Raw genomic sequence first — 26479 nt, 5'->3', positions numbered from 1 at the left:
ATCAGCTGCTGAGCAGAGAGTTCAATCCTGCTGGGTGTTTCCTGTAGGGAATGTGCTAGCAAATCAGACTCCACCCTGCACCGTCGCCCACCTCTCTGTCACCTGATGTCATCACGATGCCAGAGGATTGACAGGTGGGAGTGGGGAGATTAAAAAACTGCCCCCCTTGGTCAAAAAGAGTTCCTATCCTTGCTGTACATATTTAAGTGGAATTTACTTCTGAGGAGGCATGGATAGGATTGTATGAGCTATTGTCAACGAATCGATTAAATCTGCATAAATTTCTGCATTAGAAATAAAGCCGTTCTTCTGAAGCAGTGGTTCCCAAACTCCTCCCTACCCCCCCCACTTGAAAACTGCTGACGGTCTTGGCGGACTCACTTCATGAGCCATTGTGATGCACTGTGCTAGATCCTTCGTGTATGATTTTTATTGCTTTTTTATTGCATTTTATTTACAGTCAACAGAATTCAAATTGTAACACAACAAAATACAATATAAGAAGCAATAAAAATAGAACTAAAAACCAACACGAATATTTAATGTGGGCATGCCATGAACCACCGTGTGGGAACCCTGTTTCAAAGAAAAAGGCAGATCCCTGCCTGTAGGAGCTTACAGTGTGTCCTCCTCCCTCTCATCCCCGGCAATCCTGACAGGCGGAGGCCACATCGCTGCGTTCCCAGCAAGCACTGCTGGAATCTCAGCTCCTGGAGCTGCGGCAGAGGCTGTCCGTCCTGGAGGCAGAAGTTCGGGGCGTCCAGCAGGAGCGGGAGGAGTGGCGGGGGCGCTACGATGCCCTCCTGCGGGATCACGACCGCCTGACAGTCCTGCACGAGCGGCAGGGAGCTGACCTGGAGGGGCTGCTGGGGAAACACGTCAGCCTCAAGGGGGCGCTGCGCGGCCTAGAGCAGGAGCACCGTGAAGTGCAGGCCAGGTAACATGGAGGCAGGGAATCTCTAGGCAGGCAGTAGGACGGAGAGCGTTGTTGCCAGGTGCGGGGAGGCTGGATGGTGGTAGTCCTGGCAGCCTGGCGGGCAGCCAGTGTGATTGCTCCTCTCCTTCCATCTCATCTTCCCTAACTTTGCCTCTCATCTGGTCCATTTAGGCTTTAGAGGAAAGAGATATTCCTGCCTTTGCCACTCTGATGACCTCTGGATGCTTTGGACTGCTACACCCATCAGCTGAGGCAGCGCACCGTGCTTATGGGGGTTCCAGTCCCAAACAGTTATTATTATTAATTATTTGATTTGTATCCCGCCCTTCCTCCCAGCAGGAGCCCAGAGCGGCAAACAAAAGCACTAAAAACACTTTAAAACATAACAAAAACAGATCTTAAAATACATTAAAACAAAACATCTTTAAAAACATTTTTTAAAAAGCTTTCAAGACATCTTTAAAAAAAGGTTAAAAACGTATTGTTTTTTTTTAAAGGTTTAAAAACATATTAAAAAGCAATTCCAACACAGACGCAGACTGGGATAAGGCCTCAATTTAAAAGGCTTGTTGTAGCCCAAAATTTGATTTATAATAATAAAATAAATAAAATAAAAATTTATTTTTGAGTCGCCTATCTGGCCGAATTAACGGCCACTCTAGGTGACGTACACCAACAGGATAAAATACAATATAAAATCAATACAAAACACACTCAATAATTAAACTAGCCACCATTCTCATATTTAATCAACAACATTAAAAGCTAACCCACCCCAGAGCTCCCGTAGGCCTGCCTGAACAGCCAGGTCTTCAAGGCTCAGCGGAAACCTATTAAGGATGGGGCATGGCAAAGATCGAAAGGAAGGGAATTCCAGAGGGTGGGGGCCACAATCGAAAATGCCCTCTCTCTGGTCCGCACCAGTCTAGCTGTTTTAACTGGTGGGACTGAGAGAAGGTCTTGTGTGGCTGATCTTGTCAGGTGGCATGATTGGTGATGCTGGAGGCGCTCCTTCAGATAAACTGGGCCGAAATCGTATAGGGCTTTAAAGGTCAACACCAGCACCTTGAATTGGGCCCGGTAAACAACTGGTAACCAGTGTAGATCCACTAGCACCGGAGTGATATGATCACGGCGACGGCTGTTCTTAATCAAACGTGCCGCCGCATTCTGTACCAGCTGTAATTTCCGGACCGTTTTCAAGGGCAACCCCACGTAGAGCTCATTACAGTAGACTAAGTGAGAGGAGACCAGGGCATGTATCACCTGTGGGAGAAGATGGGCAGGAAGGTAGGGTTGCAGCTTCCGTATCAGATGGAGTTGATACCAGGCTGCCTGGCTCACTGCCGAGACTTGAGCCTCCATGGAGAGCTGGGAGTCAAGAACGACCCCCAGGCTGCGGACCTGGTCCTTCAGGGGTAATCTTACCCCATTAAATACCAGGTCTATATCTCCCAACCTTCTCTTATCTCCTATAAGCAACACCTCGGTCTTGTCGGGATTTAGTTTCAGCCTATTCCTTCCCATCCATCCACTTACGGATTCCAGGCACTTGGACATGGTATCCACAGCCAACTCTGGTGAGGACTTAAACAAGAGATAGAGCTAAGTATCATCCGCATATTGGTGACACTGCAGCCCAAATCTCCTGATGATGGCCCCCAGCGGCTTTACATAGATGTTGAATAGCATGGGGGAGAGGATAGAACCCTGTGGCACTCCACAATTGAGAGGCCAAGGGTCTGAGACCTCATCTCCCAATGCCACCCGTTGGTGCCTGTCTGAAAGATAGGAACGGAGCCACCGTAAAACAGTGCCTCCTATTCCCAGTCCCTCCAGGCGGTCTAAAAGGATACCGTGGTCGACGGTATTGAAAGCCGCTGAGAGATCCAGGAGGACAAGGAAGGTATATTCTCCCCTATCCAACGCCCTCCTCATATCATCCACCAGGGCGACCAAGGCTGTTTCAGTTCCATGTCCAGTCCTGAAACCCGATTGGAATGGGTCCAGATAATCTGCTTCATCCAAGTGTGTCTGTAACTGTTTGGCCACCACTCGTTCAATCACCTTGCCCAAGAATGGTAAATTAGAGACTGGGCAAAAGTTATTTAACTCTTGGGGATCCAAGGAGGACTTGGATTTGACGGGAGATGTGCTCCAAAACAGCTATGCTAGCTGGGGCTGATGGGAGTTGTGGTCCAAAATGGCTGTGCGGGCTGAGGCTGATGGGAGGTGTAGTCCAAAACATCTGGAGGGCACCAGTTGGAAAAGGCTGATGCATTCTACACTTGAAGTTTCAAATTTATTATTTCACTTAACATTTTTTCCTTCAAATTCCTACCCTCTAAATCAGGGACGAGGAACATTTTTCAGCCCAAGGACCGCGTACCCCAAGGGGCCACATGCTATTGGTGGGCCAAAAGCGGTTGAATGACTATGTGGCTCTTTTCTTTATACTGCAGGCTCCATTCCAACCGTGTAAATTTATCACAGCTCAAGGATACAATTCCAGCCAGGGAAACGTACACGAGGGGATGGAGCAGGGCAGGAGAGGAGGTGTGGCCTGGAGAGAGTCCTGAGGGCCAGACAGAGAGGTCTGGAGGGCCACATTGGTCCCCTGAGTCTGAGATCCCCCTCCCTGCTCTAAAACACTGGCCACACTGCATAGTACTACGGCTTCGTGAGTAGTAGCCATTGATAGCATTTTTTGTTGTCATGTGCCTTCAAGTTGACTATGACTTATGGCGACCCTGTGAATCAGTGACCTCTGATAACATCTGTCATGAACCACCCTGTTCAGATCTTGTAAGGTCAGGTCTGTGGCTTCCTTTATGGAATCAACCCATCGCTTGTTTGGCCTTACTCTTTTTCTACTCCCTTCTGTTTCTCCCAGCATTATTGTATTTTCTAGTGAATCATGTCTTCTCATGATGTGCCCATAGTATAATAATCTCAGTTTCATCATTTTAGCTTCTAGTGATAGCATTATCCTCCCTGAATTTGCCAAATTCCCTTATAACAGAAATGGGGGGAATCAAGATGGCGGACTGAACACCTTCCAAAAGTGCACCGATTTTAGCCAAATTTTGCACGACCGGTCCTAAGATCAAGGAGCAGGTTTTTGACTATGTTTGGATACGATTGGATGCCATGTTGAACCAAGATGGTGAACTGAAGCTTTCAAAACTGCACTGACCTTGGGGTTTCTTAGAATTCCCAAGCAATGCTGAGTGCAAGTATGTGGCCCTCTAGATGTTGTTGAACTGCAGCTCGAGTTGACCAGAAATAACTATCGCAATTTTGAGGAATATAATTGCATGTGATCTGAATTTTGGGGGAAGGCAATGCCTTCTCAATGGGTGCACACCTGCTTTGGTCAAACCCAGCCAATGCCCCCTCTCATCCTGTCCTCCCACAGGCACAGGGAACTGTTGGGGCAGAAAGCTGGCCTGGAACAGCGGGAGGCAAAACTGCAGGGTCAAAAGGATAGTTTGGAGGAAGCCGAGCGGGATCACCAGGGACTGGTAGCGCAGCACAGCAGCCTTAAGGAGGAGCATGAGCGGTAAGGAGGGTGTGTCTGGGGGGGGCGGAGCTGGGAGCTGCCACGCTGGGCAGGCCTTTGACCTGCCAGTAATTTATTTATTTATTTAGTGGGTGACTGGATGAGGCTGGCAGGCCACCCACCTGTCAGTTACCTGATGTCACAACAATGTCAGGTGACCTGTTTTTGCCCACACGGTTTGGCCGCCCTCTTGTGGAGTATGAAGGACATAGGCTTGGTGTTAGGGCACTACCAATCACTGAGAGCAGAGAGGGATGTGGGTTAGAGGATAGCACTGGTGGGGGGCAGGTAGGCTGGCGTGGGGGTTCCTTTTCATCCTGAACACAGCATTCCCTTTTGGGCAGGCTTCCATGGGCCGCGTGCGAGCAGCAGCAGCAGCAGCAGCAGCAGCAGGTGTACATTTTATCTTGGTCCAGTGGGCTAGTTTCTCCACATGCTCACCGTGCGCTGCTCTCCACTCTCCATCCAGACAAGCAAGAGGCAATATTAGAATTCAAGGGCACAGCCCAGCCAGGCAGACATACTCAAGGAGGTTATGAAGCAAGGCCGGTGTGGGGTGTGGAGTGGCCTGGGGTGAGCTCCAGGGTCCAGATGGAGAGCACATTTGGCTCTGGGCCTGAGGCTCCCCAACCTGGGCTAGGCCAAATGGACAAGGACTTACTCTGTACAAGGCAAACACTCTGTGACACTCCCAGCCATCTCCCCAGGGTGAAGCAGGCCCTGGCCCAGGCGGAACGAGCATGGGACGACCTCCAGGGGGAGCTCCGAGGAACGAGGAACCGGGTGACGAGCCTGCAGCTGGAGCAGGCGAGGCTGGAGGCTGAGAGCACCGCCCTGACGGAGCAGAACCGGCAGCTGGACATGGCGCTTGGGCGCCTGAGCACCCAGTGCGAGGTAACCCCATCCCCTCATAGACACCTGGAGCGGCCCAGCTGTTCTTTCTTAGCTTCTCAGTGAAGCATGCGTGTGTTGCAGAGGGCATCTTCCTTACAAAGAGGCATTCCAGGATGGAATGCCTCTCCTAAGACACTGCTTGTCGCCTACGTCTACTGTATGGGTTTTTTTTAAGTTGTTTGTTCTTTATGCATTTGGACACCTTTTAAAATATCATAACTAAATTTTGCATGGCAGTTTCTGAGATCAAAGGGCAGGTTTGCGGCTATGACTGTGTTTGGATACAGTTGGACACGATTTTGAGTCAAGATGGCGGACTAAACCTTTCAAAACTGCACCGATTTGGGGGGTTTCAGAATTGCTTCAGAATATTGGGTACAAGTCTGCTAGTTTTCTATAAGTACTTGCATTAAAAAAAACCCAAAATTGAATCTGCTGACCTTAATTTTAAAAAAATTAAATTAGGGGGACTTTTTTTAGACAAAGTTTTTTGTTTTAAATCAGCTCATCTAACCGATTGGCCGTTGCAGCCCTCAACAAGACTAAATGAATGAGACAAAAATTAGGTCAGGGTCATATGTGAGGATGCCCTTTGGTAGGTTCTGGCTGACAGAAGCAGGGTCAGAGAGCTCATGGGAAAAGAAAGACGGTCCTGGCTCAGGCTCAGTCTGAGACCGGAACAAGGTGTTGCACGCTATGCAGGGATGCTGCTGGTAAGGGCCCCCGATTCCCCTTGTCGCATTCTCTCCATCCCCCCCCCCCCCAAAAAGCATAGAAGCAACTTACTCCACATTGCAGTTCATCATATTCCTGCACCACGTTGGCCATTGGCTGCCCTTTGCAGGGACAGGGAAAATGCACAGAGTGATGACATTGCAACAGAGGTGAGCATTCTCACACACGACAGGGGAGCAGGGGAGCCCTGGACACAGGGATGCCCTTTTCAGCAGAATCCCCGTGCTGACATGGTGTGTAGATTCAGCTTGTGGCGTTGCTAACACTTGGGTTTGGTGCATGATGTGTTCCACATCATTTGTGTTATGTTCCACCCATTTATGGGATGCACTCTCTCTGTCTCTCTCTGTCTCTCGTCTCCCCACCTCCCGCCTCCTGGTAGCTGCTAGGCCAGCTGAAAGGGAACCAAGAGGAGGAGAACCGGCACCTTCTTCAAGAGATCCAGGCGCTCAGCAGGGAGAACAGGCACTTGCTGGAGCACAGCATGGAGAGCCGGGAGCATTTCCAGGAAGAGCAACGCCAGTACCTGTGAGTGATGAGGACCCCCAGGGCAATTAAGGCACGCCTTGTAAAATCAGTGGAAATAGCCATAAAGCTATGGACATGACTAGATGAAAGAAATCTTAGTTGGTTAGTTTAATTAATAAATTAAATCTGTGGGACAAATTCAGCCTGCCTACGGTCCTAATGCACACCTGTCAATTAATGCATATCCCCAAAATAAGCAGAAATACACGCAAAGCTACGGATGTCACTCAAGAAATCTTAGCAGATCCATCGATGAATACATTAAATCTGTACTTTGGGCACAGGGAATCTCTGGCCCACGGGCCAAATTAGGCCTCAGAGGTCTGATTGGCCTGTAATGCCATTTCTCCCCAGCCACGCCCATATCAGGTGTGTGTCAGGTAAAGCCTCAGCTGCAAAGGAACAATCTTTAATATATCCTCCTGGTTGCTTCTTTGCAAGTGTGACTTGCATTTGGCGCTGTTTATGTTTAGTACATGTGACGTCAGTTAATTGACGGATGGATGGCCTGCTGGCTGAAAGGGGTCCTCTGTCCTTGCTGTGTATGAATAAAAATACTAGTCCTGAATAAAAATCTACTTTTTGTACAATGCCTGTACAAGTCGCAGCAGTCGCCATCTTAGAAGAGGCATTCCGTTCTGTATGATAGAGAGAAAATGGGACTGCCTCTCCTAAAATGGTGCCAGGTATCTACTGGCATTGACAAACAGTTGTATTGTCACAGCAGTGAAGTTCTTTCCTCGTGTGTGTGTGTATGAGAGAGAGAGAGAGAGAGAAGATGGCCCTGCCACTAGCCACCTTTGATATTTGCATTAGAAATTTTTACCATTTTCTTTTTTAAAACCTGCTGCACTTTTTATTGATGGTGGTTAATCAAGTAATTTGATGAATCCATTATTAAGACATCCATTAAATCTTCACACGAGAGCAGTGTAGAAACAATTGTAAAATAATCGGATCATGCAGCAAAAGCCTGCCTAAAAAGCCTGATTTCAGTTGATCTCCTAAAACGTGTGGGGAACCTTTGGCCCTCCAGATGTCAGTGAACGACAACTCCCACCATCTCCAGCCATTGTCCTTGCTTGCTGGGGCTGATGAGAGATGTCATTCAGCAGCATCTGGAGGACCAAAGGTTCCCTACCCCATCCCAAAACCTGGCAAAGAGCTGGCTTGAAGTCTCCAGGGAGCTTATTCCGTAAGTTGGAAGCTGCTAAGTCAGGAAACCAGGGCTGTAGCAAAAACGTGGCTGGTGGATTGTGCCTAGCCCTGAATATCTCATCTGGGTGCAAACCCTGCTCTTCTTAGCAGACACCCACTTCACACCTGAAGACGAGCACTCCATGAGGCCTCCTCTGGAGTACTCTCCAGCACACCCTGCAGCCTGGAGGACTTTGGTGCCAAATCCCCCCATTTCCTCCTCAGGGACAAACTGGGCGAGCTGCGTCGGGAGAAACAGAAGCTGGTGGAAAAGATCATGGACCAGTACCGGGTGCTGGAGCCAGCACTTCCTCGTGGCAAGTAAGTCCAACGCAGAGCTTAACTTTGCGCCTGCTAGTGCCAAGGAGTGTTCATAAGAAATTGAAGTCAGTTAGCATTAGGGAAGTGTTAGAATTCCACCCAATTTGGATCTGGTGCCAGTTTTTCCATTCGTTTATTCTCTATCCTTGCAGAATGGATTTTTATGTTGTGATTTTCCACGGCTTATTTTCGAAAACAGACTTTTTTTAAAAAAAAACCCACCTCTAAAATAGCAATATTAAGATAAATAATTTTATTAGTATTTCCTTTCATATATTGATATTTCCTTTTAAATATCGATATTTCAAAATTATCAATATTAATATCAATCATTTTTGTGAGGAAAAAAAACTGGAGCGGAAAAAGCAGGAGCTAGCAAACAGAGAATGAACTCGAATTGATACTGGCCTGTTAGGTTGACAGAATGCTTTTGAAGCAGCACCAGCCCAGGTCCCATCCCAAAGCCCAACAATATCTGGGGGGCCTGACATGTTCCCCACCCCTCTGTCCTAGGTCCTAGCAGAGTGTTTAGGAAACACAGAGCAGAAGCTCTAACCATTGAGCTATGGCCCTAAAAACCGTGACTGTATCTTATCCCTCTTTGCCTCTCAGGAAGAGCAATTGGATCACTGAGAAAATTAGGAAGCTGATGAAAACTCGGCGGGAGGCTCCCCGCGAGCAGCTGCGCCCCATGGCAGAGGGAGCCGGCAGCAGCGAGAGCTTGACGGGACAGGAGGGGCATGGGGCTGATGGGACAGGTGAGTCCTTGTAGCCCCAAATGAAGGGAAAGCTGGGGCGGGGCGGTGAGTTGTTTTTCATTTCAGTGGTGATCCGTGCCACTTGACCACTAGTACAAGGCTGGGATGGGGAATCTTTGGCCCTCCAGATGTTGCTGAACGGCAACAACTCATCAACCCCAGCAAGCATGGCCATGGATGGTGGGAGTGGGAGTTCACAATGCCTGCAGAGCCAAAGGTTCCCTACCTGTTTGTAAGGCATAAGTATGGAACCGGTTGCCTTCCAGAACAGGGATGGGGACCCTCAGGCTTGGGGACTGAATGCGGCCCTCCAGGCCTCTCTGTGTGGCCCTCAGAACTCTCCCCAGCCAAATCACCCTCCAAACATGTTATAAATTATGCAATTTAACAAAACTGCATCTGTGTTGGAATTGCTTTTTAAGATGTTTTAAAGCTTTTTTAAAAAGATTTTTTAAAGATGTTTTAATAGGTTTTTAAAGATGTTTTAATAGGTTTTTAAAGATTGTTTTTAAGATGTTCTAGCGTGTTTTTCGTGTTTTTGTTTAGTGTTTTAGTGTTGTTTAGTCCTCTCTTAGGCTCCCTGTGCCCAGCTCTGCTGTTGTCTGACCCGCCTCTTCTTCCTCTTAACCCCAACACCCAAGTTTCTAGTACTCCTGGCTCGCCAGCCCCTCTACACAAAGCAAGCAGCACACTCAGCATCCTGGATGCCCAGCAGGTCCACTTCCGCCGTCACAGGTTGAGCTCACGGATGCCAGTGGTGGAACACCCGGGAGAAGCGCAGGACACTCCCCGCCAGCGATTCCGCCAGCGCCGACTGGGTATGTTGGGAGGTTCCCATGAAGAAGCCGCTGCTGTTGCTGCTGCTGCAGAGTGGGAGATCCCGAGCCAGATTTCCACAAGCGACAAGGAGGAGAGAGGTGAGATTAGAGGTATGGGGAACCTGTGGCCCTCATGGACATGGTGGATTGCAACTCGCATCAGCCCCAGCCAGCATGACCAATGGTCAAGGACAATGAGAGTTGTAGTTCAGTACCATCCCAGAATTAGCTCGAAATCAACTTTGACTGCACAGTCTGAATTTGCTGGTACATGATTGAATCCCATGCAGAAATAGTGACAGTCTGGAAGGGCCCCAGTCCTTTAACTGGAGATGCTGGTGACTGAACCTTGGACCTTCTGCGTGAAAAGCAGGTGCTCTGTCACTGAGCTATGGTCCCTTCCCAGCTGTAGTCTCTCTGAATGCATTAGGAAACTCACAGCAAAGAATTCCTTGCTCTCTACCAAAATCATGGGCCCCTCCAGGCTGGTGTTTTATTGTGGGTGTATTCCACACAATAATAATAATTATTATCTTGGCACATTATTGCTGTCTGGAGGGGCTAGAGCACAACAAGAACAGGATAAAAACAAACCAGAACATTTGCGGAATAAAACATTACAGGATTTCAGCAGAACATTATGGGGTATGTAGTGACTGGAAACAATGCAGGGTGACTAACCCCCCAAATGTTGCAGGCACAGGAGGTCACGTGTGAGCACCCTGATAGCATCATAAGCACAAATCATCATGAACGCGCAATAAAAAGGATGTCTGGAGGAGCCCTTAAATTCCAAGATTTTAAATTTGTTTAGAATTGATATTGTAAAATGCACCGGGGGTGAGGTGGGGATGACAGCAGCAAATCAAATCCGTAAGAATTATATGAATGGGGTTTTGTTTTGTTTTCCAGGACCCCCGATGGGTGAGGAAGAACAAGGCCCAAAGTGTCTGCTATGATGATCTGGAGGAAGAGGGATCACCTGTACAGCTTCTTCCAGTCCTGAACAGCTCTGAACATTTAATTGCAAGTGTTAAATGAATGTAAAGCACAAGATTGGGTTTGGAAGGATGCATAGGTGCTCCAGAACAGTGGTGCCATCAGGGGAACACTTTGGGGCAGATGCCCATGTCCCCACCTGGCAGAATGAACAGCAGGGCCCCTTTCTGCAGCAGGGTGAGCTGCTGCCTCACTGCATTTTGAAGTAAGTGATGTAATACGCATTGCCATCTAAAGAGGGTGTCCAAGTAAGACCAGTCTTAAAAAACCTATCTAACTGTACTAAAGAATGTAAGAACTCTGCTGAATGGGAGCCAGGGCCATCTGTGTTAACAACAGCGCCAGCCAGGTGGCAGCCCTTCTGGGACGCTTACAAGGAGCACATGAAGGCAACAGCCTTTCCTTGCAGTTTGTCTCTGCCTTCTGGTTCTTGGAGGTAGACTGCCTCCAAACATGGAGGTTCCACTTAGCTCTCATGGCCAAACAGCCATTGACTCTCCTCCAGGAACTTCAAAATCCCTTTTTAAAAACCATCTCTACGCTAGTGGTTGTCACCCCATCTTGTGGCAGCAAATTCCAGGATTTAGTGTTGCCCACTCTTACTTTTGTTTTCCTGCTCGGAGGCACAGCATCTGCTTTGCATGCAGAAGGTCCCAGGTTCAATCTCCGGCATCTCTAGGTAGGGCTGGGGAAAGGCCCCTGCCCGAAATCCTAGAGAACAACTGCCAGTCAGGGTAGACAGTACTGAGCTGTCTGGGCCAATGGTCTGATTCAGAGTCAGGCAGCTTCTTGGATTGCATGCACCCACTCACAGGCCACGGCTGAGAGGTCCAGCCCTACCCGGCCTTCCTCAGAGCCAAACTAGATGTGACATTTGTCATACAGGTTGGCGCTGCATAGCTGATCTTTGAGCAAGTGTGGGGAGGAGGGAGGGAGAAGCCAGATTGGGACCTTGGGATGGGGAAAGGGCACTATAAGCCTTTGCTACCATTGCAGTCCTGAGGAGACTGAGAGTCTTCCTGTCATTACCAAGAGCGTATGTGGGGAACCCTCAGATCCTACAGTGGGCAGGAGTCTCACAAACACTGCCCACCTTTCTCTTTGTCCCTCGAAGGGTGATGCCCCCCCAGTTCAATTACTGCAGGTTTGTAATGTATTTAAAAATAAAAGCACATGTCATAAATGTATTACTACTACTATTATTATTATTGTATAATATATGCCTTGGTTGCATCCGCAACATACTTTAAAAATGCATTAATAATATTTTAACAGTCATGGCTTCCCCCAGAGAATGCTGGGAACTGTAGTTTACCCCTCACAGGCCTACAATTCCCAGAAGACTTTAACTACGGTTCCCAGGATTCTTTGGGAGAAGCCATGTGATTTAAATGTGCTTTAAAGGTATAGCGTGGAATGTGACCAAGCTTGCCTGAGGGCACATCTGCACCAGACATTTAAAGCACTCTTATGCCACTTTAAAAGTCATGGCTTCTTTGGCCCCCAAAGAATCCTGGGAACTGTTACTTGTTCAGGGTGCTGGGAATTGTTTGGAGACCCTCTCTTCCCCACAGAATTTCATTGTTCTGCTCTATGTAACTTTCAAGAGAGAAGACAGCAATTACCCTGACAAGCTCATAGGGAGGGCTGAATTGGGGTGGTGGTGCTCAGAGGCCTCATGTGGGCCAAGGGAGACACCAAGGGTGCTGTTGCACCCACAGGCAGCAGGTTGGCACTCCCTGCATCCGTCCCCTCAGTAATCCTCACAACAGCCCTATGAGAAGGACCAACTAGAATTTGTCGGCTCTGCCTCTCCTGGGCTCCGGCTCCATCTCCTGTAGGGCTCCCTGCCTTGCACCCCACCAGCCCCAATGGGCGCCGGCCACCACTACCACAGGGTGAGCCGTGGGAGGCGTCAGCCTCAAATAAAGGTCGCTGCTGCTGAAGATCCAGGCCTTTGCTACTTGGACACGTTGTGCATCTTGAAGCTCCTGCACTAGTTTCCTCTCCCCACCCCCACCCTCAGGACAGCTTCTGATGGCAGCCATTTTGTGGCCTAGTTCCTGCTTTCTTGCCCAAGCACTTCCTTCCTGTTACAAGATTTGGGGATTGTCACAATCAAATTAGTCTGATGTTTCCACCATCCCTCCCTATCCACTCCAGCCTATGTGCCTGTCATCGTCTCACCCCATATATGCCCACTCAGCCTCTTCAATTGGCAGAACTGGCACTACTGCAAGTGCCACATAACATTTGTTCTGCACACGTAAGGAATAGATGTTTTAGTATGGCAGCGCCTCCACTTTGGAACTCCCTGCCTCTTGACCTTTGCTGTGCTCGTCAGCTAAAAAAGTGTTTTGTTTAGGCAAGCCTACCCAGACTTGTAAAAGCTGACATACGTATTCAATCTGCCATTTTAGCTTAACTTCTGGTTCTAATTATTATTATTATTTTTTTTAAAAACTTGTTTTCAACTTGGACTGTTACTGATAATTTTAATGCTTTTTTGGGTAAACTGGAATTTTTTCTTACAGTTCAGTGGCATATACATTTTGTTAAATGAATTAAATAAGCAAACAAGCCATGGCTTGTCTGCTATGCTAGTTCTTCTCAGAATAGACCCATTGAAGTTTATGGCCACGACTATCATAGGTTCATTAATTTCGATGGGTCTATTCTGAACAGAAGTTGAAGAGAGCCCCATGGCAAGTCAAGTTCTCTGGGTGAGAAAATACCCCTATTAAGCGTTAATCTCCCTCCAGTTTTGCATCTCATCTATTGCCTTACCAGTGGATTTCACTTACGTGGGACAATTCACAATTCTGCCACCTTTCCTACATAACACGTAGGACAGCTTTTGACTGTGGTGTTTTAAGGTTTGCATTGATTCAGAATATACTTGACACTGATGCCACAAAACACTCAGATGCTCTATACAGTGGTGGAGCAACGGATGTGAATGATTGCCGTTGTCCATAAAGACACAAGAGAGCTTGCTCCATCAGGCCAGTGGCCCATCTAGTCCAGCAACCTGCCCACAGTGGCCAACCATGGAACGCCCACAAGCAGGACCTGAGCGAAACAGCACTCCCTCCTGCCTTTTCCAGAAACTGGTATGCAGAAGTATACTGCCTCCAACCATGGAGGCAAAGCATAGCCGTCATGGCTAGTAGCCACTGATATCCTCCCTGAATTTGTCCAATCCTTTTTTAAAACCGTCCAAGTTGATAGCCATCACTGCCCGCTGCAGTAGGCTAGTTTCTACACCCGCACCTCTGTCCTCGCAATCCAAAAGTCAGTCCCCACTCAGCATGAAACTTACTGGGTGACCTTGGGCCAGTGACTCTCTTGCGGCCTAACCTACCTCAGAGGGTTGTTGTGAGGATGAAATGAGGAGGGGGAGAACCACGTGTTATGTCACCTTGAGCTCCCTGGGGGAAAGGTGGGATTTAACTGTAGTAATATCAGAGTTCAAGGACCTCTGACAACAATGACATGTTGCAGAATGCATGTGAACAAAGTAATTTTAAAAAACCCCACACAAATAAATCTGCAGGGGGCCTGTGACCCATTGAACTGCACAGACCAGAGCAGGGGTTGTCTCCAAGTGACCTATTTAAATGAACGAACCGAAGTTCGTTCCTCTTACTGGGCGGAAGTCCGGGATATAAATTTAATAAATAAATACAATACAGTAAGTTAGTCGCGTCCATAAACTTCAGCCGGTCTGTGCTGAGCAGGACGAGCCTTGGAGACAACCCTAACTGAGGGCCCTTCCTTACAATGGGTCTACTCAGAGAAACACTCGGACGGCGACCACCCTGGATCCCAATCCTGCTCCTGCAGGGGTGCAAGGCGCTGCGCAGAGAGAAAGCGCCGCACGCTTCCCGGAGCAGCAGCAGCAGCAGCAGCTGTCCCTGGGATTGGCGGCGAGGCGCCCCGCAGGAAGTCTAGCGTGGCGTGCGTGTGTTTTGCGGCGGGGGGGGGAGAGAGAGAGAGGACTCCGGGCAAGGGGCTGACAAGGAGCGGCGGCGGCCGAGCAGGAAGGGGGTCCCCGCCGTCCCTCTCCGGGGCGGGTCCCCTCATTTCCCTTTGCTTTTCTCTCCTCCTCTCTGGCTTGCTGGCTGTCACATTCCTGCCGCTTGAGTCAGGCCTGGAGGCGGCGGAGGCAGCGGCGGCGGCGGGCTGCACCAGGAAGCGCAGGGCCGGCCGCACCATGTAACCAAAGCGGAGGAAGGAAGGGAGCGAGGGAAGCCGCCGGCCTGGCCATGGAGGACGGCGGAGCCGAGGAGGAGATGGTGGAGCTGCCTCTCACCGACGGTACAGCCAGGCGAAGGCGCGAGGAGCCCCCGCTGGGTGTCCCCCCCTTGGCAAGCGCGCGGGCGCGCGGCGGGTCCTTGGAGACGCCTGGGCGTCCCGGGGACGCATCAGGGTGGGTGCCGTCGCGCCACTGCTGCGGGAGGGTCTCCTCGGCGGGGCGGGCAGGGCGGGGGCTCCTTCGGGGTCCAGATGGGACTTGAGGAAGAGGAGGCCAGGGGGACGCCCGATCCCTCCAGAAGGCGCCTCCTGCTCCGGGACAGACAAGATGACCCCCAGCGGGGCGCACCGCGGCGGCGGTCGTGGGGACGTCTCCTTGGGTTTAGGTTCATGGCCCGAATCGGAGGAGCGCGTGGAGGAGGAAAGGAGGACGCTCCCGGGGCGCGAGGGAGGGAACACGTCGGGGTACGGGTCGGCCCGGTCTGAGGAGGCGCACTTTACTAGGACGCGCGCATGCTGCGTGCTTGTGTGTGAGAGGCACCGAGACCGAGAGGGATTCGGTGGGTTGCACGGCGTTTGAAGGGCGCAGATCGCGGCGTATAAACACGACTGGGAATGCGCCGGATTGTAACCTGTCTGCAAAGACGGATTATAACATTTTTGGAATTGGGGGTGCGCATAAACCGGACCTCCAAGTTGAACGGGTTGTGCCTCCCCCCCCCGCGGGGAGCGGGACACCCAGGGCTGGCTTCATGCACGGGATACGGGAGCTGGTTTGCAAACCGCCGTGTGGGTGCAGGGGAGAGGGGCATGAGTTTGTCGGGATGCACAGATTCCGGAGGGGGGTACGATTGGGGTGCAGAAGAAGAGACACTAGTTGCTCTCTCCTGCGACTTAAAAGCAGCCAGTTTTTGCAAAAAGAGAGCGGGTGTCCCGGCTTGCTGTGCCTGGCCCAGGAGAGACCTTTGCAGAGAGAGAGGGCGCGATTGGGCAATGCTGAGACCCGCCTGGGGTTGGGGAGAAGAGTCGGGAGGCAGAGACGTTGAGACAGACCTGCCCACCCTGGGGACCTGGGAAAGTGTTATCTTTCAAAGTGCTGGAGCTCCGCCCCTGATTTATGCACGCCACGCCCCCAACCCAGCTGGAGTGGGGGCAGGCGAGAGGGAGAGTGGGGGTGGGTGTTGCTGAATCACCAGCCCACCCCCGCCTGGATTGGCAGGTGGGGGCAAGAGGGGAGCCGCAGGGGAGCTCTGGAGGCGTTTGGCAGGTGGGTGGTGGGAAGGTGTGTGTGTGTGTGTGAACACAGTACTTGGGGAAGGCTGTTTGGTGTAAGATATTCCCCCCCCCCAAAAAAAAGAGTGGTTTCACTGCAAGGGAAGGGCTCTTAAAAGAAAAGATCTGGCCATCTTCACTATCCTCAATTTAAAGAAGGGAAAGAATGAATAATGAATAGCCATTAATACCAATAAGAGCATGCTCTGTGGTCCAATCTTGCACTCAAGCCACGGTTTCTGGCATCGTGCCGGGTCCTCCAGATGCGGCTGAACAACAATTCCCATCCTCCCTGGCCATTGGCCATGCTGGCTGGGGTTGATGGGAGTTGTAGTTCAGCGACACCTGGAGGGCCAAGGGAGATAGTGGTTTGCGTCTGTTTATGCTGTGATGAGGAAAGGGATGTTGTTGGATTCCCAGCTCCCATCAACCCTGTCCAGCATGGCCACTCGTCAGGGATGATAGGAGTTCAAAGATCCCCATCGTCAGGGATGATGGAGATGGACATCTGGAAGGCCACATCTTCCCCAGCCCTGCTTTAAGGGCACATGCTCAGAGGTACTCTTGTTTTGCTTTTTAATTTGCATATTGCAAAGGCAAATCTCCTGCCATTTTTTAAATAAAAGGGTTCTGGGGTTTGAAACCCCTGCAGCAATCGTTCATGCGTGCGTGCGTGTGTGCATGCGCTTTAGATCTGCCCATTGTACAGATGAGAAGCTAAGACCCAGACTGACTGACAATAGTTTACACACAAACAACACACATTTGTCATTCTTGCCTGGTCGCCTTTGGTGTATGGAAAACAGAGTGTAGGCATCTAGAGGTAGTGAGTGGCCTAACCCTCATTTGCATGATGGGCTGGGACAAACTTCTTAATTTGGGCAAAGATTAGGAATTGCCCAATCACACCCTCTGTACAGCTGCCTCACATCCTTATGTTACCTGCTGAGCACAGAGAGAAGGGAGACTGTTGCTTTCACACTGTGCTTGTGGGCTTCCCAGAAGCCTTTACTCGAGAGACAGAATGCCAGATTAGATGGATGTTGACCTGATCCAGCAAGGCCGTTTGCACAGTCTTTGGGCACCCTGTCTTAATTTTCTCTTCCCCCCCAAAAAAATAGCTTACTGTAACAGAAAAGCGGAGAAGCCATCTGCTAGCAAGTTGTGTTGTCTTGTCTTACTTAGACTAGCTCATTGGTGATGGCAGGCGCACTCTGCACGTGCGCAGAGTGACTGGTATTGCTCTTGCATATATTGTGATTGTAAATGTAATTTCAATTTTTGTCCCACCCTTCCTCCCAAAGGAGTCCAGGGCACTAGAGCCGAGTGCCCTGGCATTAAAAGCAGGTTCTTGAGAAGTGGGTTGGGCCAGGCAGAGATGCTTGAAAGACGCTCAGGAGACTTGGCTCTTTTACTTCTTTAGCAAGACGTTTTTAGCCAAAGCAAGACAAAAATGTAATCTACTATTGCTAAAAATCCCACATTCAGGAGGGGAATGAGAAGAGAGGGTAATAATAAACTCACATCCTCACCATATATTTAAAACACGTTTAACACACTTTTAAAGCACATGGCTACTCCCAGAGTATCCTGGGAACTGTAGTTTTCTCCTCACACAGTTACATTTCCCAGCACTTTTAACAAACTACAGTTCACAGGATTCTTTGGGGAAGCCACCTGCATTAAATGTGCTTTAAATGTATGATTCAAAAAAGGGCAACCAAGATGATCAAGGGGATGGAGCAACTCCACTGTGAGGAAATTTGAGAATTAGCTTTTTAGTTTAGAGAGAAGTTTTTCTCCCTCTTTCATAATGCTAGAACTGGTGGACATCCTCTGAAGCGAAATGTTGGAAGATTCAGGACAGACAAAAGAAAGGTCTTCACGCAGTGCATAGTTAGGCTATGGAATTGGCTCGCACCAAAGACAGTGGTGGCCACCAACCTGGACGGCTGTAAAAGAGGATTAGACAGATTAATGGAGGATAAGGCTGTGAAAGGCTCTTTGCCATGATGGCTGTGGTCTGCCTCCATGATCTGAGGCAGCATGCTTCCAAATACCAGCTGCTGGAAACCGCAGGAAGAGGGAATGCTCTTGCACTCAGGTCCTGCTTGTGGGTTTCCCACAGGCACGATCAGCCACTTTGGCCTGATATAGCAGGCTCTTTGCACGTTCTTATGGTGTGGATGTGACCCTTGTCTGAGGGCACATCCACACCAGACATTTAAAAGACACCATACGTGGCTTCGCCAAAGAATCCCGGAGAACTATAAAAGCAAACACGTTTCTCTCTCTCACACACACACACACACACACAATTAAAAGATATAAGACTGAGGGAATGTTGCTATCCAGAACAACCCATATATATAAATGAGCAATTAGCAGTGAAATGTAAAATGCTGAAAGCCACAAATCACAGAGTGGCAACCCCACAGAGGGTATTTCGTAGTGGCTGAGTTTTTCATGACAGGCCTCTTGGGCTAGGTGTTCTGTGGGCAAGTGCTGGCCCGTTTTTGTTTTTTATTTTCATTCAGGCTTGGCCAAGTTGTGACTCATAGCCCGGAAATGGGGCCTCCTCCCCTCTGTGCTGGGGAACTCCAGGGAATAGGGTGGGGATGTGAGCCATGCGCGAGTAAAGGGAGAGTTGCATTGGGAAAAGGAGAGGCGGAAGTGGGTCACCATTGGCACTCTGGCTGCGTATGCACCATATACTTAAAGCGCATGGCTTCCCCCAGAGAATCCTGGGAACTGCAGGGGTTTTTTTAAATTTTTTTTTAATGTTGTTTGGTAGATAAAGAATAACAAACATTAGAGAGACAGAAATAATATCCCCAACGCCTTCCCCTCTGCTCCCGAGTCCCAAATTTACGATTTAACCGAGAACATTTTGCCAGAGATTGCCATGTGAGGTTGGTGGATACAAAATTTGCTAATTATTCACAAGAGAAAGAAATTTCTTCTTGACAGTTTAGGGCCCATATTTGTTTGGTGAGTTTCTCCAGGAGTGAAGTAGACCAAGTTGATTGTTGTCAACAGATGAGTTGTCCAGGTTTTTCCAGTTATGCGCAACAAATTGCCTTGTTGCCCCCAGTAGAAATGCAACAAGTTCCTTGTGTGATCAGTTTCTATTTTCACCATCAAAAGTGGTTGTGATGCGCAGTGAACCGATGGCTAGGTAGTTGTGCTAATCTCCTGAAAAACGCCCTTCCAGGAAACATTCACACAGCCGCCACCAGTTGTGAAAAGTAGAACTGAAGTTTGTTATGGGTGCTGGGAATTGTAGCTCTGTGAGGGGTAAACTACAGCTCCCAGGATTCTTTGTGTGGGTGAATGTGCTTTAAATTTATGGTGTGTATGCGGCTATGTGCCCATCACCAGACATTTTGTGGTCAGCCATGGTGGTGGCTGGGCCCAAGTAATACTGGAATAACAAAACATATTCTGCACAACCCCCCAAAGTATTTATTAGAGGTGATATAATATATACCCAATGTAATGCTTTCATTGTTGGGCCTAAGTAATACTGGCATAACAAAATATATTCTACACAAAACCCCAAAATATTTATTAGAGATGATAAAATATATATCCAATGTAATGCTTTCCTTTTTTTCTAGTTTTCTTTTTGTTTTGTTTTTTACACAAATTAGAACTGTTTTTATAAAATGCCTACAGAAGGCCTTCCTCTTCCAACAACCTTTTAAAGTAGATACATTTATCCCAGTCTGCATATGTATTGGAATTGTTTTTAGAGGTTTTTAAAGATTTTTAAAAAATGCTTTTTAAGGTGTTTTTTAAAAATGTTTTTAGTGTTTTCTAATTTGTTGTCTGCCACCCTGGACTTCATTCTAGGAGGAAGGGGGGGATATACAATTAAAAATAAACATAAATTAAAAAATATTAAACTGAATTAAAATCATACATTTAAAAAACCACTGTGAATGAGCAGCAAACTGCAATACAATAGTGTAGTGCGTTTAAATTAAAAGTTAATCTTTTATTTTTAAAAATGTTATTTAATTCATTTTAAATAACTTTTAACACTTAAAAAATAATCAGGGAGAAAAATAATCACCAGGCGCTCTGTAAGCTGTTTACATCTTCTGACTGTAAATTGTTTTCACTGATTTTAATATTGGAAATGTAAATCCATCCTGGGACCTTATGGTGAAGGATGGGTGAGAAATCCAATTATTATGAATAAAAATTAATAACATTAGGACAGAACGCTGGAAGTCAGGATCAAATTTAACTTCTTTATGAGCAATTGGGAAGAATGCACATCGCAGACACACACCCCGTGTCCCTATTAAGTAAAAGTTGTGGATCTCAATTTAACTGTAGTTTGTGAAGACTAACAGGGGTATCCAACGAAGTTCTTCTTAGAGTAGATCCATTGAAATGAATGGACCTAAGGCCACATTCCCACCATCCATTTATTCCACTATTCTTCCACTTCAAACAGCCATGCTTTCCCACAAAGAATTCTGGGAAGTGCAGTTTGTGAAGGGTGCTGAGAGGAGACCGTTCTTGCCTTCACAGAGCTACAATTCTCAGTTTTCTAGGAAGAGGGATTGACTGTTAAACTGCTCTGGGAATTGTTGCTCTGAGAGGGGAATAGGGGTCTCCTAACAACTCTCAGCACCCTAAACCAACTACCCTCCCCAGAAGCCATGACTGTTTAAAGTGGAAAAAATGTATGGTGTGAATGTGGTCTAAGTTAATTACGTTGGCTAATTTCAATGGGTCTCCTCTGATTAGGACTAATATGCAATACAGCCTTACGCTTGCAACCTTATCCCCATTTACCTGGGAGTAAGTCCACTGAACTCAATGGAGCTTACTTCTGAATAGCTTATGGGTGTATCATACTGTGAATCCCATTGAAAGCCATGAGAATCTCAATGAACTGGTTCCATTGCTTTCAATGGGAATCCTTCACAACCAACACTTGTGGGTTTTCTGTATTAGGCTGCAGTCGTAACCCCACATACCTGGGAGTAAGCCCTGTTGAATTCAGTGGATTTGTTTTGAGTAGACATGGTTAGGATTGCACTATCACTCTTTTTTGTTTTAAATGGACAGCTGGAAATCCAGGGAAGGAGCCTTGGTGGTCTCTCTGGGGTTCAGCTACTTCTCCAACTCTATCCAATGCCAGCTTGTCCTTTGCATCTCAAAAATGTGGGGTGTTTTTTTGTCTCTTTGCCTGACAGCAAACTTGACAGGCCATGAGGAGAAAGTTGGCATGGAGAATTTCGAACTACTCAAGGTCCTGGGCACCGGAGGTGAGTAGAAAGCGGCTTCCTTGTGGTATTTATCATTATATTCAAAATGTCGATACTGCACACAAACACATACAAAGCCACAAGGAAACAAAGTTGGAAAGCAGAATCCAAAAACAACAACGCGCTGTAGCCAAAACGCCTCCTGATGCCTGACAGAGAGCATGGAATGAAAGTGGGCATGCATTAAGTCGGAATCTCCTAAATGGATCTGAAATGCTGAATGTGGAAAGATGAGATTTTTGGGGGGAGGCATTTGCTGATATATTTCCAGGCAGGGATGGGGATCCTTTTTCAGTTGAAGGACTGCATTTCCCTTCTGAAGTCCTCTCCTCCATCCAGCCCCTCACTTGCATGGTGGGTCAGGGGTTTGGATTGCAACCTAAAAGAGCAAAGACTTAAGGCAGTGGTTTGCAAATCCCATGCCCTCCCTGACCACTTGAAAATTGCTGAGGGTCTTGGGGGACCCCTTCATGATTTTTTTGCTGGTGGTTTAGGAATTGTAATGCGTTGGGCATGCTCTGTTAGTGCCCCCTACAAAGCCCCATCCATGTGTGTACAAAGCTGGGGGCCACATCTGAGAATTACTGCGTGCACAGACTACTTGTAAGAATTCTTACCTGTCGCTCCTCTGTGCCCAGGGATCAAGCAGCTTACGTTTTATTTTATTATTATTTATAAATAAAAGCCAAGTGTTTGGTAATGTTGCCTCAAAGTAATGCTGCCTTCCACTGATTTTTACCTAGTGCAAATGACATCAGAGTAGAAACTGAAAAAGCAACATACTTTAAAGCTAACTGGTGGAAGAACATTTTTGTCGTTAGTACCTAAACAACCTGTAGAATTGTGGAAAAAAGTTTACAGACCCTTGCTTTTTGCCACCCCAGCTCACTGGAGACAGTACATTCAAGAAATGCCACCACTAGCCCAGTGAGCAACCGCCCAGCTCGCCCACCCCTAAGGCCGGCCCTGATCCTAACCCATCTGTTGTTTCGGCTCCAGCGTACGGAAAAGTGTTCCTGGTCCGCAAGCTCAGCGGTCACGACGTCAGCAAACTGTATGCGATGAAGGTGCTGCGCAAAGCGGCCATTGTGGCCAAGGCCAAGACGACAGAGCACACACGCACCGAGCGGATGGTTCTGGAACATGTGCGCCAGTCGCCCTTCCTTGTGACGCTCCACTATGCCTTCCAAACGGACTCCAAGCTTCACCTTATCCTAGGTATGAGCACAGACCAGGGAAACTGGTGGGATGAGGAATTGGGGGGAAGGAAAATGAGGGGGTGATTATTCCACTTCCAGAATTATTTTTCAGACCTTATTTATTTAGGTTCCCTTCTTGTATATTGCTTTACATGGGTGGATGTGGGGGTGGGTAGGAATTCAGTCCAATTTGGATTTGATACTGCATTTTCCATTAATTTGCTTATTCTCAGTCATTGAGGATTAGATTACAATGTAGCGAATTTCCACGGCTGTATTTGAAAATGGACTTTTTAAAAAAAAACAACCCGCCTCTAAAACATTGATTATAAGAATGATAATTTATTGATGTTTCCTTTTAAAATACCGATATTTCCTTCAAAATATCAGTATTTCCTTTAAAAATATTGATATTAATATAGGGGTTTTTTTCTGATTGAAAAAAACATGAATCAGTAGAAGCATCAGCTAGCGGATACGGAACGAACTTGAATCAATGCCAGCCTGTTAGGTCGACAGAATGCTTTCGAACCAGCACCAGCTCATTGTGGATGAGATTTTTATGTAGCGATTTTTCCATTTTTGAAAAAACCAAGCCTCTAAAAGATTGATATTCAAAATGATAATCTTATCAATATTTCCTTTCATTTATTGATATTTCCTTTCAAAATTTATCTTAAATGTATCTTTATTTCTTTTTAAAATATTGATATTAATATCGGTATTTTTTATTTTTTTTTTGTAAAAGCTGGGGCTAGTAGACGAAAAACTCAAATCAATGCCGGCCTGTTAGGTTGACAGACAGCCAACAGATTGCAGCCCTAGTTGGGGGAAGGGATGACCTTAAAGGGGATGACATCAAAACAAAGCCTATCAATAGGAAACACCAAAAAGAAAAGAAAAAATAATACAATTAAAACCCAGCAATGAAATCATAACCAATTAATATAAAATACAGAAGACTAGAGTATGAGTGAGGAACTTTTTGGGACCAGATTTGTCTATCCCCCCACCTCATTGGCCAACTTTGCTAGGTGGGCGTGACCACTCACCTGTCAATCATCTGGTGTAATAATGACATCGGGCGATTGACTGGGTGAATGATCCCTCCCACCCATCAAAGTTGACCCACAGGGGTGGCGCAGAGGTAGTGCCCAAGCAGGATTGAACTCCCCACACATCAGCTGATGCAGGAAGAGTTCAATCCTGCTTTCTGCAAGGGGCGGGTGTGTGAGCAGCCAGTCCAACCAATCTCTACGTGCCCCACACACCTTACGTCACATACGATGTCAGGTGTGGAGCAGGTGGGCATGGCTTTGGAGAAAATGGCCTTGTGGGGAGGGTTTGGCAAGATTCCCCACCCCTGCTTTAGCAGCTGAAAGAAGTAAAAGTAAGCCAAACACGGCCTCTGCATGTTTGGGAGAAAAATAATAATATTTGCTTTATGCTTCCATATATCATTTTTCATGTACAGTTTCCCAAACCGATTTGACAAACAAAGAAACCACAATTGAATCCATTTTGGAGGAAAGCTTTTTAGTTATAGAAACAAAACAGCATCAGTAAAAACAAATGCAATAAAACAGAAGACAATGGTGATGGAAGGAATTTTTAAAAGCCAGAGAAACCCTTCAGTCAAGAAGCTGAACACTCTAAAAAGCTTGGGCAAATTAAAAAGGCTTCACTCTGGCACCAAAAAGATGGCAGAGAGAGTGCCTGGAGGGTTAGGGCTCCCAGGGGGGGGTAATCATGCCCCACCTCACCTCAGATGATGCAGGGACCCCACAGAAAGAGCCATGAGGAGGGCCTCAATACCAGGTTTCGTTGGGAAAGAGGCAGTTTGTGAGCTATTTTGATCCTAAGCCATCTAGAGCCTTAAACTGGGCCCGGAAACAGGGCAGGGCCGTAGCTCAGTGGTAGAACATCTGCTTTGCATGTAGAAGGTCCCAGGTTCCATCCCAGGCATCTCCAGGCAGGGCTGGGAGAGTCTCCTGCTTGAAATCCCAGAGAGCTGCTGCCATTCAGTGTGGACATTACTGAGCTAGATGGACCAGTGGTCTGACTCAGTGTCAGGCAGTTTCCTATGTTCTTAGAGCAGGAGCCAGCGCACCTGTCCCAGGACTTAGGAGGTTGTCCCTGGTAGTAACCAGCAGCTGAATTATAAATTATGGCGCGCATCTGAATCGATCATACTCAGAGTGAACCCACTGAAATCCAAAGTGTGACTAACTTATGGATTTCAATGGTTCTGTTCGTGCAATTTAGTTAGATGCAACCCTATGAAAACAGAAATTTAAAGAAATGTATACAAAGACTTAGGTTGCAGTTCCTAATGGCTATATAAATTTCACTATCTCTGTACAATTGCCACCGTGTGGTGGCTGAGCATGGGTGCTGAGGTTTATGTAGCCGGAAGGGTCATGTGGGGCGCCATGGGCTTGATCTTCTGGAAGTCCTACTTCACCCAGTTTTACTTTCTCATCCTTCTCTAGGCACTGCTGTCCACACTTCTAAGCTTTTTCTGTGCAGCCATGAGGACTAGAAACTTAATGTTTGTAGTACTTTTTTTAAAAAAAAATAGTGGACATTGTTGGAATAGACTTGCAGAATATGTATCATTTATTATTAGCATTTATTGCCCGCCCTCCACTCAGAGGTCCCAGGGTGGGTTACAACAACCCTAAAACTCAGTGTTAATTTTTTTTAAAAACAACCAGAATCACAAAATAGGCTGGGTCCTAAAAATATATGTCTCAGATGTCAAAGGGTAAAGAGGTGCTTCTTTAGCATTCGCCTAAAGCTAGACAGTGAGATTGCCAGACATACCTTGGCGAGGAGGGAGTTCCACAATGTAAGAGCCACCACAGAGAATTGTCTCTACCAGGCCACCCCCCCTGAGTTTCTGAGGGTGATGGAACTACCAGAAGCACCCCACACACACACACACTAATCTCAACACCAGAGAAGGTCTGTAAAAAAGGAGGTCTTTCAGATATTTGGGGCCTTAATCTTTTAGGCTGTTAAACACCAGTGGAGCACCTTGTACTGGGCCTGGAAACAAACTGGCAGCCAATGCTGCTGCTGTTTTAAAACAGGAAAGATACAAGACATCTAAAAGCAACCCCAGCCAGAAATCTGACTTCTGCATTTTGGACCAGTTGAAGTTTCCGAGTCCTCTTCAAGGGCAGCCCCAGGTAGAGTGCATTGCAATAATCCAGTCTGGAAGTTAGAAGAATAGAGTTGTGGACACACAAAATGCAGCCTTAAGAGGAAGGAGACATAGCTGATGTTGTACCTTGGGTGTAAACTCACAGCAGGAAGCGAATCAGGAGGGCGACATGGTATTGTGGAACTGGGGAGGGGGGTTGTGTCCAGGATGGACCCCTTGATTTGACCTTTTTCCCCTTCCCTCCTAGACTACGTGAGTGGTGGGGAGCTGTTCACCCACTTGTACCAACGGGACCACTTCTCTGAGGATGAGGTGTGGTTTTACAGTGGGGAGATCATTTTGGCACTTGAACACCTGCATAAGGTGAGAACTGGTGGGGGTGGGTGGGAGGGAGCTGGGTGGACTGAATCCCACCCCCAGAAGGTCCCGGAGGCTCATAGCTCAGGGGCAGAGCATCTGCTTTGCGTGCAGAAGGCCCCAGGTCCAATCCCCAGAGGCATCTCCAGATAGCACTGTGGAAGACCCTGGTCTGGAATCTGGGAAGC

General features: G+C 47.7%; 2 protein-coding genes across 7 annotated transcripts in view; both read left to right on the top strand.

Moving 5' to 3' along the window:
• CCDC88B (coiled-coil domain containing 88B) overlaps window positions 1-11920 on the top strand; it is a 32632-nt gene extending 20712 nt beyond the window's left edge. For 4 of the 6 annotated variants that reach the window (XM_061606167.1, XM_061606162.1, XM_061606165.1 and 1 more), the window contains 8 exons: window positions 660-937; window positions 4356-4499; window positions 5195-5393; window positions 6511-6656; window positions 8079-8174; window positions 8787-8932; window positions 9574-9861; window positions 10663-11920. In XM_061606167.1, the coding sequence (XP_061462151.1) occupies window positions 660-937; window positions 4356-4499; window positions 5195-5393; window positions 6511-6656; window positions 8079-8174; window positions 8787-8932; window positions 9574-9861; window positions 10663-10709 (1344 nt within the window). In that variant the 3' untranslated portion in view covers window positions 10710-11920. The remainder of the gene's footprint in view (window positions 1-659; window positions 938-4355; window positions 4500-5194; window positions 5394-6510; window positions 6657-8078; window positions 8175-8786; window positions 8933-9573; window positions 9862-10662) is intronic. The other 2 variants (XM_061606163.1, XM_061606164.1) reach the window with 2 other exon arrangements.
• A 2723-nt stretch (window positions 11921-14643) lies between these two features.
• The window catches only part of RPS6KA4 (ribosomal protein S6 kinase A4), a 44851-nt gene continuing 33015 nt past the window's right edge, over window positions 14644-26479 (top strand). Inside the window, exons 1-4 of the mRNA XM_061605630.1 lie at window positions 14644-15069; window positions 21495-21566; window positions 22566-22784; window positions 26182-26297. Of these exons, the coding sequence (XP_061461614.1) occupies window positions 15018-15069; window positions 21495-21566; window positions 22566-22784; window positions 26182-26297 (459 nt within the window). The 5' untranslated portion in view covers window positions 14644-15017. The remainder of the gene's footprint in view (window positions 15070-21494; window positions 21567-22565; window positions 22785-26181; window positions 26298-26479) is intronic.

This window comes from Rhineura floridana, chromosome 22, assembly GCF_030035675.1.
Source record: "Rhineura floridana isolate rRhiFlo1 chromosome 22, rRhiFlo1.hap2, whole genome shotgun sequence".
In the NCBI taxonomy this organism is placed as follows: domain Eukaryota; kingdom Metazoa; phylum Chordata; class Lepidosauria; order Squamata; family Rhineuridae; genus Rhineura; species Rhineura floridana.
Note: the sequence above shows the minus strand (reverse complement) of the source record. Positions and strands in the feature narration are given on the sequence as shown.